The 17,531-nt window shown below is 40.0% G+C and overlaps 1 protein-coding gene across 21 annotated transcripts in view; it reads right to left on the minus strand.

Annotated features, from left to right (window-relative positions):
• The window catches only part of BBS9 (Bardet-Biedl syndrome 9), a 461,967-nt gene that overhangs the window by 441,817 nt on the left and 2,619 nt on the right, over positions 1-17,531 (minus strand). For 15 of the 21 annotated variants that reach the window (XM_038389485.2, XM_038389486.2, XM_043508761.1 and 12 more), the window contains exons 2-5: positions 17,231-17,353; positions 14,601-14,751; positions 13,305-13,369; positions 10,862-10,975 (exon numbers count right to left, since the gene is read on the minus strand). The exons of 1 other annotated variant lie outside the window; for it this stretch is intronic. In XM_038389485.2, the coding sequence (XP_038245413.1) occupies positions 10,862-10,975; positions 13,305-13,369; positions 14,601-14,751; positions 17,231-17,342 (442 nt within the window). In that variant the 5' untranslated portion in view covers positions 17,343-17,353. Of the gene's footprint in view, positions 1-10,861; positions 10,976-13,304; positions 13,370-14,600; positions 14,758-16,984; positions 17,060-17,230; positions 17,354-17,531 lie in introns of those variants that run through there. 5 more of the 21 variants (XM_043508764.1, XM_043508756.1, XM_043508763.1 and 2 more) reach the window with 5 other exon arrangements.

The following is a 17,531-nucleotide window of genomic DNA, read 5'->3' on the forward strand; positions in this document are numbered from 1 at the left end:
AAGCAGCAATAGAGGCATATAATACTGACAGCATGTTAAGAAAGGAACACCACCAGCTGAACTTTTTAAGATGATTTCAAGATCCTGGTGTCCTTTTAAAGCCCTTAGTGGATAAGGACCTAGCTAACAAACAGTAACAGTGTAAAGTTGAAGGACCTCAGAGTGAAATTTGTGGGAGCTTTACATTATCAGTGGAAAGCTTTTGCTTGTGAACTGCATGCCTGGCCCATATCTATCCACTTTTAACACAATGCATGGCCAGTTGCTTTATATAGGCCTTCTCTAAACTAGAAAATAATCCTCCTTAAAAAAAAAGAAAAAAAAAAAAAAGACAGCCACCAAGGCTTATTCAGTAAAAATAAAGGGCTGCTTTGAAAATAAACACCACATAAACATATTCCATGTTGTCTACGAGTCACACAAAATGATTAGGGTTTTTACAACTGTCAGTAAAATTCAGTAAACTTTCAGTAATATTACAGGCTAATTTGAAAAATATAAAATTAAAATCCTTGATTTAAAGATTTTTTTCCAGTGTGCTTCCACCCCTCTCCCCCCCGGCCCACTTTAATTAAAACCAGAGTTCACAAACTCTTTATGTATAGGGACTCCATTAATGACTCTCTGGTCCAGCTCCCCATATTCTCATCTTACAAACTACAGCTGGTTTGTCAGTTGCGAGTGCTGGTCTGAGAAATCACCTACTGTTTGTTAAAATGGGGTTCTCAGCTACCCATAAGTGGGGTCTGCTGCAGGAGGACAGCTAGTAGCCTCCTATTAGGCGTGGAGAGGAAAATTAGTCATTCCAGAGTTTTATTAGAGGGGCATAAATGGAATCAACAGGCATTTTTAAGGGGGAAGAGGACTGCAGGACAAATATGACAAGACAAGGCCTGGGAGACAGTAAGAGGATGTTGTCCCTCCCGTCTTTGTCCAGTACATTGCAAGATAAATATCTCTAGGACACTGTAACTAGGCTTAAGAGAACACTATACTGTGGATGTAGGAATTCTCTGCTCATTCCACATGGCTATGGGTTTCAGAGTAGCAGCCGTGTTAGTCTGTATTCTCAAAAAGAAAAGGAGTACTTGTGGCACCTTAGAGACTAACAAATTTATTAGAGCATAAGCTTTCGTGAGCTACAGCTCACTTCATCGGATGCATTTGGTGGAAAAAACAGAGTAGAGATTTATATACACACACACAGAGAACATGAAACAATGGGTTTATCATACACACTGTAAGGAGAGTGATCACTTAAGATAAGCCATCACCAACAGCAGGGGGGGGGGAAGGAGGAAAACCTTTCATGGTGACAAGCAGGTAGGCTAATTCCAGCAGTTAACAAGAATATCAGAGGAACAGTGGGGGGTGGGGTGGGAGGGAGAAATACCATGGGGAAATAGTTTTACTTTGTGTAATGACTCATCCATTCCCAGTCTCTATTCAAGCCTAAGTTAATTGTATCCAGTTTGCAAATTAATTCCAATTCAGCAGTCTCTCGTTGGAGTCTGTTTTTGAAGCTTTTTTGTTGAAGTATAGCCACTCTTAGGTCTGTGATCGAGTGACCAGAGAGATTGAAGTGTTCTCCAACTGGTTTTTGAATGTTATAATTCTTGACGTCTGATTTGTGTCCATTCATTCTTTTACGTAGAGACTGTCCAGTTTGGCCAATGTACATGGCAGAGGGGCATTGCTGGCACATGATGGCATATATCACATTGGTAGATGCGCAGGTGAAGGAGCCTCTGATAGTGTGGCTGATGTGATTAGGCCCTATGATGGTATCCCCTGAATAGATATGTGGACAGAGTTGGCAACGGGCTTTGTTGCAAGGATAGGTTCCTGGGTTAGTGGTTCTGTTGTGTGGTGTGTGGTTGCTGGTGAGTATTTGCTTCAGATTGGGGGGCTGTCTGTAAGCAAGGACTGGTCTGTCTCCCAAGATCTGTGAGAGCGATGGCTCGTCCTTCAGGATAGGTTGTAGATCCTTGATGATGCGTTGGAGGGGTTTTAGTTGGGGGCTGAAGGTGATGGCTAGTGGCGTTCTGTTGTTTTCTTTGTTGGGCCTGTCCTGTAGTAGGTGACTTCTGGGTACTCTTCTGGCTCTGTCAATCTGTTTCTTCACTTCAGCAGGTGGGTACTGTAGTTGTAGGAATGCATGATAGAGATCTTGTAGGTGTTTGTCTCTGTCTGAGGGGTTGGAGCAAATGCGGTTATATCGTAGCGCTTGGCTGTAGACAATGGATCGAGTGGTATGATCTGGATGAAAGCTAGAGGCATGTAGGTAGGAATAGCGGTCAGTAGGTTTCCGATATAGGGTGGTGTTTATGTGACCATCGCTTATTAGCACCGTAGTGTCCAGGAAGTGGATCTCTTGTGTGGACTGGTCCAGGCTGAGGTTGATGGTGGGATGGAAATTGTTGAAATCATGGTGGAATTCCTCAAGAGCTTCTTTTCCATGGGTCCAGATGATGAAGATGTCATCAATGTAGCGCAAGTAGAGTAGGGGCATTAGGGAACGAGAGCTGAGGAAGCGTTGTTCTAAGTCAGCCATAAAAATGTTGGCATACTGTGGGGGCCATGCGGGTACCCATCGCAGTGCCGCTGATTTGAAGGTATACATTGTCACCAAATGTGAAATAGTTATGGGTCAGGACAAAGTCACAAAGTTCTGCCACCAGGTTAGCCGTGACAGTATCGGGGATACTGTTCCTGACGGCTTGTAGTCCATCTTTGTGTGGAATGTTGGTGTAGAGGGCTTCTACATCCATAGTGGCTAGGATGGTGTTTTTAGGAAGATCACCAATGGACTGTAGTTTCCTCAGGAAATCGGTGGTGTCTCGAAGATAGCTGGGAGTGCTGGTAACGAAGGGCCTGAGGAGGGAGTCTACATAGCCAGACAATCCTGCTGTCAGGGTGCCAATGCCTGAGATGATGGGGCGTCCAGGATTTCCAGGTTTATGGATCTTGGGTAGCAGATAGAATACCCCAGGTCCTGGCTCCAGGGGTGTGTCTGTGCGGATTTGTTCTTGTGCTTTTTCAGGGAGTTTCTTGAGCAAATGCTGTAGTTTCTTTTGGTAACTCTCAGTGGGATCAGAGGGTAATGGCTTGTAGAAAGTGGTGTTGGAGAGCTGCCTAGTAGCCTCTTGTTCATACTCTGACCTATTCATGATGACGACAGCACCTCCTTTGTCAGCCTTTTTGATTATGATGTCAGAGTTGTTTCTGAGGCTGTGGATGGCACTGTGTTCTGCATGGCTGAGGTTATGGGGTAAGCGATGCTGCTTTTCCACAATTTCAGCTCGTGCACGTCGGCGGAAGCAGTCTATGTAGAAATCCAGGCTGCTGTTTCGACCTTCAGGAGGAGTCCACCTAGAATCCTTCTTTCTGTAGTGTTGGCAGGAAGGTCTCTGTGGGTTAATATGTTGGTCAGAGGTGTGTTGGAAATATTCCTTGAGTCTGAGACGTCGAAAATAGGATTCTAGGTCACCACAGAACTGTATCATGTTCGTGGGGGTGGAGGGGCAAAAGGAGAGGCCCCGAGATAGGACAGATTCTTCCGCTGGGCTAAGAGTATAGTTGGATAGATTAACAATATTGCTGGGTGGGTTACGGGAACCATTGTTGTGGCCCCTTGTGGCATATAGTAGTTTAGATAGCTTAGTGTCCTTTTTCTTTTGTAGAGAATCAAAGTGTGTTTTGTAAATGGCTTGTCTAGTTTTTGTAAAGTCCAGCCACGAGGAAGTTTGTGTGGAAGGTTGGTTCTTTATGAGAGTATCCAGTTTTGAGAGCTCATTCTTAATCTTTCCCTGTTTGCTGTAGAGGATGTTGATCAGGTGGTTCCGCAGTTTCCTTGAGAGTGTGTGGCACAAGCTGTCAGCATAGTCTGTGTGGTATGTAGATTGTAATGGATTTTTTACCTTCAGTCCTTTCGGTATGATGTCCATCTGTTTGCATTTGGAGAGGAAGATGATGTCTGTCTGTATCTGTGCGAGTTTTTTCATGAAGTTGACAGATTTCCACTCTATACGGCTAAATTCAGTGCCTTGCATAATCACAGGTTTCAGAGTAGCAGCCGTGTTAGTCTGTATTCTCAAAAAGAAAAGGAGTACTTGTGGCACCTTAGAGACTAACAAATTTATTAGAGCATAAGCTTTCGTGAGCTACAGCTCACTTCATCGGATGCATTTGGTGGAAAAAACAGAGTAGAGATTTATATACACACACACAGAGAACATGAAACAATGGGTTTATCATACACACTGTAAGGAGAGTGATCACTTAAGATAAGCCATCACCAACAGCAGGGGGGGGAAGGAGGAAAAACCTTTCATGGTGACAAGCAGGTAGGCTAATTCCAGCAGTTAACAAGAATATCAGAGGAACAGTGGGGGGTGGGGTGGGAGGGAGAAATACCATGGGGAAATAGTTTTACTTTGTGTAATGACTCATCCATTCCCAGTCTCTATTCAAGCCTAAGTTAATTGTATCCAGTTTGCAAATTAATTCCAATTCAGCAGTCTCTCGTTGGAGTCTGTTTTTGAAGCTTTTTGTTGAAGTATAGCCACTCTTAGGTCTGTGATCGAGTGACCAGAGAGATTGAAGTGTTCTCCAACTGGTTTTTGAATGTTATAATTCTTGACGTCTGATTTGTGTCCATTCATTCTTTACGTAGAGACTGTCCAGTTTGGCCAATGTACATGGCAGAGGGGCATTGCTGGCACATGATGGCATATATCACATTGGTAGATGCGCAGGTGAAGGAGCCTCTGATAGTGTGGCTGATGTGATTAGGCCCTATGATGGTATCCCCTGAATAGATATGTGGACAGAGTTGGCAACGGGCTTTGTTGCAAGGATAGGTTCCTGGGTTAGTGGTTCTGTTGTGTGGTGTGTGGTTGCTGGTGAGTATTTGCTTCAGATTGGGGGGCTGTCTGTAAGCAAGGACTGGTCTGTCTCCCAAGATCTGTGAGAGCGATGGCTCGTCCTTCAGGATAGGTTGTAGATCCTTGATGATGCGTTGGAGGGGTTTTAGTTGGGGGCTGAAGGTGATGGCTAGTGGCGTTCTGTTGTTTTCTTTGTTGGGCCTGTCCTGTAGTAGGTGACTTCTGGGTACTCTTCTGGCTCTGTCAATCTGTTTCTTCACTTCAGCAGGTGGGTACTGTAGTTGTAGGAATGCATGATAGAGATCTTGTAGGTGTTTGTCTCTGTCTGAGGGGTTGGAGCAAATGCGGTTATATCGTAGCGCTTGGCTGTAGACAATGGATCGAGTGGTATGATCTGGATGAAAGCTAGAGGCATGTAGGTAGGAATAGCGGTCAGTAGGTTTCCGATATAGGGTGGATCCTCATTTGTACTTTAAGCACTATACAAGAGTGAGGTGGTATTATTTAACCATGTATGTGTAATTGGTTAAAGTAGAAATGGTTTAATTCTCTAGCATAGAACTATTCAGTCTGTTTCGCTCATACAAAGTAAAAGTGACGGAAAAGGGTATGAGAGAGTACAGTGAGAAAGAATGCAAATGTGTGAAAATGGGAGAGAGTGAATGAATGGAGAGCAGGTGATAATGATTGGGGAGTATGGAATGAATAAAGAGGGAGTGAGGCAGAGGAAAGAAGGAAGTGAATGCAGACGACAGAGTGTGTGGGAGAGTACACTCAGATCTAAAACTTTGGCATGGATGGTCATTTGTTCCACCCTCAGGAAAAATATTAGAGGAAACACTGCTCCACCAGCCCTCTGGCAAGAGCCATGGAGACGCACTCATGTCCTAGGTTCCAAGACGTCTGCAATGATCCAGCAATGGATATGTGCACTCTCTTCTCTCTCATATTCCCAGGGGTTATTCAGAGGCCGATCATGCACAATCTACTCGTGTATGGCTGTGCAGAGGTGGCGCTGCTGTCCAAAATAGAGGTAATCAATCATTATGGGGATGTACATATATTTGGGCAAAATATATACTTACAGTGTTCCTGCAAAACTTGAAGTCCTCATATTCATCGTGCCCTGAATCAAGAACAAGTCTCACTTGGTGCCAACGCCCTCTGATTCATCTTTTCCATTAAGAAGCAAGTTTATGCTTCCTCCAGCTAAATTTATAATATTAGTACGATATCTTTACTGCCTACTCACAAGCCTATCACAATTGATATTGACACAAAGGTTGTTTATTACTGCTGTATCACACTTTGATACTGTATTAATTTATCAAGGTAAACATTCAGAGTTTAGAAATTTATATCTAACAAGAGCCACAAAAGTTAACGTCGGGCATCAACATTACTATCTGGCATGCTGAAAGGTTCAGTTAAGTACTTTCCATCATTTAAACAGAGTGTCTCCTGTGCTTCCAAGTATGGCATACAGACTGCCCACATAGCAGCCAGGAGGTGTAATTCCCAACACAGGTACACAGGCACATGCTAGATATGCCCCAGTTAGCCCCTAAAAATAGCAATGTGACCAGGAAGGTTCAAGTGAGTCCAAGCAGTGCCCATGCCACTGCAGCCATGGCTATTTTTTAGGTGGTAGCTCAAGCAGAGCTAACATGCGTGTACGTCTGCCCACACTGGGAATTACACATCCCAGCTGTTGTGTAGAAAACTCCACAATGGCTTTAAATTAGCAAAAGGAACTACTAATATTCAGGGCCATTGCCCCAAGTGGTATAATGGATTCATATTATGCAGCACTGCAATAGAATCGATGCAATATCTATTTATTTTCAAATTAAATTTAACTTCAATTTACTCTCCGTAACATTTCCAAGATGCATGCTAAATTTTCCTTAAATACATAGCCACACTGTTAATGGTGTCAGCTCTGACAGGGCATTTAGGTGCTAAAAGCCTCAAGGAGGTGTGGCAAATCATTTCGTTTTTTGGTGAGCAGGAGCCTGTTGAAGCTCTTTGGCTTTCTTGGGAAGGGATGTATTTCATCCTTCCCTTCACCTTTGGGTGCAAAGGTGAGGTTACAATTTTGGAAGAGATGGAGGACTTCTTCATTCTTCACCCAAGCAAGACTTGATGGCAATCTGCAATATCACATATACACACTAATTTCTGGCACTACAAACCATAATGGGGTTTTTCAGTTTAATGATTCTGCTAAAATGATTGGAAGCAAAATAACTAACAATACTGACATTTAAATTATCCTTATTAGAATTCAGACTGAACACCACACTAACAATCCTGGGAGACACTTGCAGAGATATTATTTAAAGTTGCTGGTAGAGTTAGTCAGACATCACTGCATAAGTTTATATTGAAGATTATACTTGCAACCAAAAAGGTGAGAGGCAGGTAAGGTGTGGGTAAAATGAAAAGCTTAGTTTCTGGAGCAGAAGTCTAGCCAAATCTGCAACAGTTTCCCCCCTACCCGCCAATGGTTTTTCAGTAAGTGAAAGTCAAATTCACCTCCTCCCCTTTTCTACAAAAACCCCATAAACCATGAAAAACATTTGGTTTTAGTCAATAAAATACTTTCTGCGGAGCAGGTTTTCAGCAAAAGTATTTTGGTATTTTCCACACCTCGTTAAGTCTTACAGTAAATGCACCTGTAGAACCAGACCATCGGAAGTAGTGTTATAAAAGCGTAGCAAAACCAATGACTGTAACCAGAGGACCATCTAGTGGTGGTTGGGCCATATCTCATGCCCTTCCCATTGTGCTGTAGCTATTTAAGGCAAATATAAATACACACTGCTGTTCCTTAGAAATAAATCAATTTGTAGAGGGGCAACCGTGACAGCTTCTTGAGTCTGCAGAGTTCCTAAAGCTTGATTATTTGGGTGACAGGCCTGGGTATGAGACAGAAACTACAGTGGTTGCATTAATTAATTCACTGCTCCTAGCAATGAATGAAGACAAAATGTGTCCAAGCAGACTCTTAGATTAGTCAGCAGCTTTTGATACCAATCTAAAGTTCTGTTAACTCACTAGTAGATCCTGGTAGGAATGGATAAAGTTGCTGTTGAATGACTCCATTCTTATACCCAGAGGACAGTCATGGGCAATATTTCCTCTCTCTCTCCTACAGCATAACACAAGAGTCCCCCACCACTGTTACCCCACCAATTCCACGTCTTTATGAGGCTGACAGCATCAGTAAAGAAACATGGGCTGTACGGTATTCAATATAACTTACTTCTCCAACACATCTCACCGAGCCAGATCCACACAATAAATAATCCAACGTTACAGTGCGTGCGAGGCTTGGACAAAGGCTAGCTGACTGCAACTTAGTCCAGACAAGACAGAGATAAAGTTCGTAGATTGGGGGAAGAAGCCAGAGAGTTAGTAAAGCTTTTATTGGTGCTCAAAACTGAAAGAGTCAATGCCATTTGTAAAAGCATATAATCTAAGATTATTATTAGAGACTGACTTCTCTTGGAAGCCCAGCTAGTGGCGGTTGCCTGGAGCATATTTTCCCCCCACCTGGCAAGATGAGTCATGCCTTTTCTCTCTGATGTGGACCTTACCACACTCATCCATATCTTTGTGACTTTGAGACACTTTGCTGTAAAGTGTTTTTTGTGAGACAACACCTTCAGAACATGCAGAAAGTGAAAGTTCACACAAAATGTGGTGGACCACTTATTACACAGAAAGAAAAGGAGTACTTGTGGCACCTTAGAGACTAACAAATTTATTTGAGCATAAGCTTTCGTGAGTTACAGCTCACTTCATCGGATGCATTCAGTGGAAAATACAGTGGGGAGATTTATATACATAGAGAATATGAAACAATTGGTGTTTCTCCTTACAGTGTGTATGGTAACACCCATTGTTTCATGTTCTTTATGTATATAAATCTCCCCACTGTATTTTCCACTGAATGCATCCGATGAAATGAGCTGTAACTCACGAAAGCTTATGATCAAATACATTTGTTAGTTTCTAAGGTGCCACAAGTACTCCTTTTCTTTTTGCGAATACAGACTAACACGGCTGCTATTCTGAAACTTGTCATTATTACACAGAGTTTCACATTGGCAGCACATTACGCCGGTGCTCCACAACTTGTATTAGCTACCAATAGGAATACAAGATAATGATTTCAAACCATCTGCTAATTTGATACTGCCTCTTTCTTTGTATCACTCTACCACAACTGCCATCAGTAGAGAAGCCTGAGTTGGAGTTCCCCACTAAAAGGGAGAAAGTGGTTGGCAGTGTCCTGCAGAAGCGGTCTTCCACTTTGGAACTCTGATCAAACAAGTTGGGGAGTGAGCTCAGATTTGTCAACTTTCTAGACATTCAGGAAAGTGCCTTTTTTGGGGCGGGGGGGGGCGGAGATTCTCTCAAGAAGAGGACTGGAGAGGTTTGGGCTCATTTTACTCATATCTACTCATGAATATTTCTCTGTCAGCCCTTAACAATGTATTGTTATTTGTGTTATGTGTTTTTATTTTATGGAATGGATGACTAGACATTGAATAGTCATCTAGAAAAATTTATGTACAAAACCTCAAGTTAGGAACCACAATTTGTTTAGTTCCAATTCTTTTTATTTTCATCCTATAATTCACAGTACCTTTCATTCAGGGGAAAATATGGGAGCCCTCTAGTGGTTAAACAAATGTATATTTACATAAAGTCAGATTTTGATACCCCCTAATCAAAATGAGTAGCATTAACTTCACAAGTAGTCAAATTGATTTCTGCAAATAATGATTCAGTAAGGCCCCCAAATCTGCAAACACTTACATATGTGCATAAACAAAGCATGTGCAAAGAAGTGTTCCCAGGATAACAGGAGCAAAGCATTTAAAATTTGGCTGGAGAAGTTAACTGAAGACTGTAATATAATGAACAACAAGATGTCTGCTTAACATTTCAAAGGATAACATTACATAGACTTTCTTTCAAAAAAGATGTAATAAGGCAGATGGAACAGAAAGGGGAGAAGCCAAAAACAAAAACACACACACAGCAGTCCGGAGAGTAAAGAGGACTACTCTATTTTCATTGTCCAATCTCATCAAAATGCATAACATGACTTAAATGTATTAAAACAAAAGACATTTTCAAACATCTGAATTATTACAAGGAAAGGAAATTTGGGTTTTATTTGTTTTTTAATATAGTTTTAACGTAAGTGACTTATGAGCTAATATCCTTAATTCAATACTTAACCTTTAATCATCCTAGTATACTCTGTATTTAACTTTCTTATTTTAGGTTCATTGATGCATTAAAAACAAAAAGAAAACAAATGATACTTCCTAACTGTTCTCATCCCAACTATTAATCTAAAGATGGCAGCATCACAAAAACTCCCAAAACAGAAGCTTACTAGCATTTTCAGAAGAGGCCCAGGACTGAATGAGCATCAAAATGAACTATTGTTGAGGCCCTACTTAATTTGCAATATTGCGAATCTTGCAATATTAGGCTTCCACCACAATTTTATCAGCTGCCTGGGAGGCTGGGAGTCCTGCTGTCAGCCAGAGCCCCAGGCACTAATGATCATAATATTGTTGCAGCAAAATGTCCTGTTATCAAAAAAAATTAGTAGGCATAACATAATACCTGAGCATTTATATTCTTCCAGAAAATTTTTCTTAAGCAAATAAGTCTTCTCTGGCTTTCCCAAATTACCACAATTAATAAAGGTCTATTATTACTTTTCAGCTATTTTCCATGTCTTGTCTGCAACTCAGCCACAATTATTTGATAATCATTCCGCAATTAAAGTAGGGCTTTAACTATTCTTCGATTCCTAGACATTCCCTGCTAAATGTAACATAGCCCTGAAGAGGGAAAGCTTGCATATGCCACAAGCCCACATTGTTCTTGATCAAAGAATAAACTTTAATCCACAGGCTAAAATTCACTTAGAATTAATTTACCTTTCACACCACCAAATGGTCCATAAGTCATGTTGCAGGCTGTTCTCTGAAGATTGTGTTCATATGTAAGTTTGATCTGATACTGGTTCCCATGTTCCACATTTCCCAAAGTTCCTATGAAAAAACAAAGAACAATATAGATGTCTCATTTTTAACTTGTGGTTCACCTGAAGGAAAAACAGGAACTTTTTTTAGATTATTTAAGAAGGTTATATGGTGAGGTCTTTATTATTAGTTGCTTTGGGATGGGTCTGAGGGTTGACAATTGTATATTTTAAGGAAAGTGGCAAACGTGTTTATTATTTGTACATCAGCAGTACCTAGAGGCCAAAACCAGGAGTGGGGTTCCATTATACTAAGCACTGTATAAAACAAAGTAAGAGACAGTGCCTGCCCTGAAGAAGACCATTTGAGCAAAGGATTCTCGCATCTTTCCACAGTATATCGTTCAGCCATGTAATCAGAAATCAATTTACTCACCCAAAGAAGGCAAAACAAAATGTTTTGCATTACGATTCTGCAGTTCTAGGATCCAACAAACAAAGTATGTCTCGCAACTTGTTTCAGCCTAAACATCTTAATCTCCTTAAGAGAGACTCTAAATTAGGCCACATCAGCTCCTGACTCTGTTTTTGCAGTATGTTTCAAATGGTAGACAGAAAACTGATAATTACCCAAGTAGTAACTCAGTGTAGTGCTAGACACTGCAAATGCCATATACATATTTTGTTAATCTCCAGACATGATGATAACTTCAAGCTCCTGCAGATAGATGCCTGGAGATATTTCAGAAGTATATAATCTATATCTCAGAGGTATCTACAAGAGCTTGGAGTTGGTATCTTTGGGGAATTAATAAAATTTGAAAAAATCATACTTTCAAAATTTGAAAAATCTCTTAAGAACTAGAATAGTCAGTTTAGAACTGTGGTTGATGCAATGCTCAACAATGTAGTCTAAAATGGGCCTTAGCATCATTTGAAGTGCCTATATTCCATGCTGCATCATCTAAACTGAATCCAACCATTGTTGATTTGAGCTTTTCTGCCTTGAGCCCTGCAGCTCCAAAAGTTTCCTCCCGCCCCATTTTATACTATTAGCTGCCCCAGAACCCAGCTCTATTTCATCAACAAAGTGAGCACAAAGTTTCCAATAGTGAACAAACCTGTACCTCACCACTTGTTCAGCTACAGAATACCTGTCAGTGGATCCATCAGTAAGAACAGTAATAAACCTAACTTTCTGTAATCCTTTGTGAGATGTTAATATAGTCTGGTCAAGATTAAGGAGGATCCTTTTGGCCTACAAATTGAGGATTATTTCAAAAATCTCTAAAACTGAAGTCATGTTTATCAACTATGTAAGAAATGCTGAAAAATGAGGCAAATTCCTCATGTTCCAGTTTATGCAGAACTCCATCAAAAGAAGTTTCTTTTGTTTTGTGCATCTTAGACATCCAAGAATTCAGTTTCATATTTGATTACGTACTGCAAACAATACAGCTGCATCAGTTTTGTCACATTCAGACCTTCTACGTGCTAAAGGAGGGGAAGAATAAGCAGGTTTACCCTTTCATTTTGCTATTCTGGCCTCCTTGCCTTCACTAATTCATCTTCCCCAGAGCTAGCCTCCAAACCTCTAAGCTACTTGCAAAGATTATTTTCTTATTTTAAGGCAAGTATCAAGCATTTAATGTTTAATAAAATTTAGTTCATTTTCTAAAACAATTATATTTACAGGGCATCTTTATCTGCCAACAGTTTGTTCATTAGAGCTCTGAGCATCAGCTTCTGTATTCAAAGTTGTAACATAAGAAGCTTTTATTGACAAACACACACTATTATTGACACACTTTGTTGACAAACACACACATTTGCTTTTCCATGCTCATGCTTTAATATTAATCTTCCACATGTGCTCTAAAATAATTCTCTGAATGGTAAAGCTAGTAACAAAGCTCAAAATGTGCCAAATGGTTCAGCAGCAGAGCTACTGCTTCCACAAGGTAGATCTAAAATATCACTCTTCAAGCAAAAAGGAGATGTTGGAATGTTGCAGAGGTAACACTAGTGCTTCTCTTCGAAGAGTGCAGTCTACATAACTACAACTCATTAGTGCCTTGGCACAGAACAATTCAGCACACTCAGAGCAAGCTCCTGCTCTCTATTAGCCACAGGGTACATTTTATACATAATTGCTTCTGTATGACAAAGAAGGACCAAGAGTGTGTAAGAGAAGAAACATCAGTCCAGAATGGAGGGACAGTATGAGAGTCCTTCAAACACTTTGATTGTGACTTTGCACTTTCAGTACCAGAGAAACCTCTCATTACATATGCCTAGTCAGGCCACATAGCTAAACTAATCAATAGCACACAAAAAAGGCAGACAGAGAGATAGACAGCTATTCTGGGCAGTTTTTTTGTTTTTTTTTTTTTTTTTACCTGAGACAGCATACACACACAGTTTTCTGCAATGCAGTACAGCCAGATGAAGTAGTTCAGTACCACTGACAATGAGGGGGGAGGGGGGAAAAAAAAAGGAGAAAATTTGCAAGTGAGTTTCCAGTAAACTGCAGCACTGAGGGCCTAATCTAAGACACACTAAAGTCAATATAAAGCCTCCTGGTGGACTTCCCTGGGCTTTGGATCAGGCCCCCAGATTCTCAAATGTTAATTACCAGCCAAATGAAATACTGTGCAACTAAATTATCTTTCAGAATTAAAACATCTGAAATTATATTTGACAGTTAATAGTTAAGTTCTCAGTAGATCTCTAAGAGACATTTTGCAGATGTGAGCACATGAAGCAAACAAGCTTTTTCTGATTCAGCGTGATCCTGTTAACTAACAAGCTAGTACTAATACTTCTAGTGAGTGTAATAATAGGGAACAAATGTGTGATTGTCACTTTGGCGAGCATCATTTGATAGATATGGATACTACTTTACAGTTTGTATGAGACACAGTTTAGAAACAGTAGACTGAATCAGTTAATCCACAATACAAAATTAAACCCCCATGATACAAAGATAGTCACAATATTTTGTATTCTGTGCCCATCATCGATACACAAATCTCATTTACTGCAAAGAAAAGAGCTCTTGCACTATAATAAAATAATTAATTAATAATAAATAATTAAAAAGTAATAAGAATAGCAGCAGCCACTTTTGGCTAGTTCCAAAACCATAAGACATTGCTGCATCTCTGCAGTACCTTCAAAAACATCCAATTAAGAAATGAATGGTGTTGAGAACAGAGATAGGCATTACTCTTAAATTGGCTTATAATAAATAAAATAGCTTGCAAAGCAACATGGTTGTTGCATACTTAGTAGACAAGTACTTTTTTTTTTTAAAGAAGCACAGCAATGTTTATATGCAGCATCAGAACATAAGTAGAGGACATTTGGGGATTTTAATATAACCTAGCCTAAGACTTTACCTTAATGAGCATAAACATTTTTTTCCATTTATGCTCTATACTATATAAATCAATAAGCAGATGAAATGCATAATTCAGAGTTCATGATTTTTTTTTAAAATGGCTGTAAGAGTCAAACACTGCAGTGCCAAGAAGGAGATGTTGATTCAAATGAGATAGCTCACACCAAACCCCCGGCACGTTACAAAATTGATCTAGATGGTCTTTAGAAAGGCAAGTTAGCTACTATGACAAATTAGCCAAAAGCCTCCTAATTTGTGTAATCATCATCAGCAACATGGACTGTTTACTTACGAAACAAATTTTCCTACTTCCACCTGGAGTATTGAATCTCGCAGTTGCACTTCCAGGAGCAAATCTTCAGCTTGCATTCCATCTCCAGGTTTGACAGGGTGAGGATTAAAGATTCGAAGATATCCCATATAACTGCCAACAATTATTTTATCTGCAGAAAAATGTCCAACAAGAGGAAAATTAAAAACAGAGAAATAAAAGTTCTGCATATGTGCTTAAAAGCGTATCCCTAAAATGATGGGATGTTTACACATAATTATGCTGATATTCTGCAGCCTAAATACTTAACTGACTTAAATATTTCAACAGTGAGAACGAAGAAGCGATAGTACTCAAACTCCAGTCCAGTCTCCGAAATCCACTCTCTGAGTGTAGCCAGTACCTCCAAATGTTCAGTTCCCAAGTCTTAGAGATTTGGCAATGCTCTTCTCACCAAACAAGCAGCAGAAGGTTGACTTTTAAAAATCTGGTAACAACAATGTCAGAGATGCTATCCAGATGAGAAATTGATTTTTACTTTTTCAGGTCAATGTATCAAAAACATAGAATGGGCCAAATTTAGGCTTGACATAAGTGGGTGAAACTCCCATTGACTTTAAAAAAAGAGTACTTGGGGCACCTTAGAGACTAACAAATTTATTTGAACATAAACTTTCATGAGCTACAGCTCACTTCATCGGATGCATTCAGTGGAAAATACAGTGGAGAAATTTATATACACAGAGAACATGAAACGATGGGTGTTACCATACAAACTGTAACGAGAGTGATCAGGTAAGGTGAGCTATTACCAGCGGGCGGGGGGGGGGGGTGGAACTTTTGTAGCGATAATCAAGGTGGGCCATTTCCAGCAGTTGACAAGAACGTCTGAGGAACGGGGGGGAGGGGGGATAGTGGATTTGGTTCAGGATTCCTATAGTCATAATATTTATTATGAAATAGTATTTAATAAAAGTCAGCAAAGATTCTTAAGAAACAAAAATCTGAAGTAAGTAAACAAAAACAATTACAGAAAGTCCCCTGTACCTCAGGAGATCAGTTCTGCTCACAACCTTCAGAGAAGACACTAACATTTATCTCCTCCAGACATCGATCTGCATCTGAGATGTAACCAATAAATCCTGTCCATAAGTCACATGGACATACTCATAGTACAAAAGATCTGACTGTTTCAGAGTGGAGGCAGCCAAGGTTTACCAGGCTTTTAGCCATTTGGAACAGTTTCACAGGACCCCATTTCACACAGGTGGAGAAGCAGGCAGTTATCTTCACCTCTGCTGTAGCGAACAACGTTCATGCTGCAATTCATTCAACTCAGAGAGTGACCTCTGCCCGTTACACTCTAATCTCTACCTCATCCATTTCTGTCACAATTTATCTGTATATCAGACTGACAGATGAAGATATAGTCATGAAGACATTTGCATGTCCCTTAGCTCCCTAAAGCTACCTCATTTACACATTCTTTACAAAATATTTTTCTTACATTTGATAAACTTGCCTAAAGAGGGATTTTTTTCCCCTTCATCCAGATGTGCAGGCAGTCAGGTTTACCTCTTATTTTATTTTCTTTTGATCAAATTACATACCAAAGGGTACCCCATCAAGTGCTCTGGCCACCCATAACATATTTATAGACAACAGAACATAGTAAATGCAAAGTAAAACAATTGACCAAAGCAGCAATACTTCTTCCTCCCACCTTAGCACTATTGAATATCCAGTAATATGACCTATACAGTTTAAGCTCTTCTCCCCCAGCAATAACACTTTCCCACTAGACAGAAATTCCACCTTCAATTGCCTCAGCTAATACCTGCTCAGAAAGATGATTTTTTAGGCATGCTACAAAACCTAAAGAATTCCAGCTATTTCAAGACATTTCAAAGGAAAGGAGAACACTCTGTCAACAGCTCCCTTTTTTTTTTTCTTTCTTTCTTTTTTTTTGAAAGAACAAGCGGGGAGAGGGAGAAAATCAAGCTCAAGGACTTTTTCTGATTACAACTGCGGGAGAATGGCACAGAAAGGCAGTTTCAGGTAAGCAGATCCTAAAATATTTAGGAATTTAATAGGTCAAAACTAACACTTTAAAACTCTTGGTAGCAGGTCCCAAATGCAACCCTAACTACTTCAAACCCAAGCTGACCTCAAACACAACCTCTCATGGTTGAGCTAGCACTAGCTTCATTAAACTAGCAGTTACTTTCTTGAATCTCCCACCAAAAGATGCCCAAAACTGTATTTTGCAATTATACTTGGTAAGTGTTTTTCCCCTTCAAGTGTATGGCAACGTTTTCAACATTTTTAATACTGTACATACACTGAGGTAATATTAAAAATACGAAAATGGTGCCACATACTTGTGAAAAAATTTACTGCTTACTGCTCTAGCAGGGTTTCTTGAAAGCAATGACATCATATAAAATGAAATGATGCATTCTAGAACATCTAAGTGAACTCTGAAAACAAAAAGAAAGGGGCAGGGGACAAAGTGTAGTAGTATATGCCAAATGCCTCCTACTTCATCTCGTTAATAAGCATTTAGCACATGTTGCTGGAATAAATAAAATTTTCCAGTCATGTTTATGTCACCTTTAAAATCTGAAGGCCAACGCAGAATTTCTATTTACCTTGTCCACTGCCGCTGTTGTCAACATCAGCTACACATAAACACCCTTGATCAAATTCTTCTTTTTCTCCAAGAGCTGTTGACCACCAATCTCGAGCTTTAAATAAAGACATTCTCCTTCACGCTAAAAGGAAACAGACTCTGGGGTAAAATCCATACTTTTCATATCAAGTTATACAGATCATGTTAGTTTTTCTAGGAAGCATAGCAACCTAAATTATTTTTGCTTTGATTCCACATCAGATCAGCACAAAAACAAATTAAATCAGGACTTCTAAATACGTGTGAGGTGATGTCCCTGT

Source organism: Dermochelys coriacea, chromosome 2, assembly GCF_009764565.3.
Source record: "Dermochelys coriacea isolate rDerCor1 chromosome 2, rDerCor1.pri.v4, whole genome shotgun sequence".
NCBI classification, from domain to species: domain Eukaryota; kingdom Metazoa; phylum Chordata; order Testudines; family Dermochelyidae; genus Dermochelys; species Dermochelys coriacea.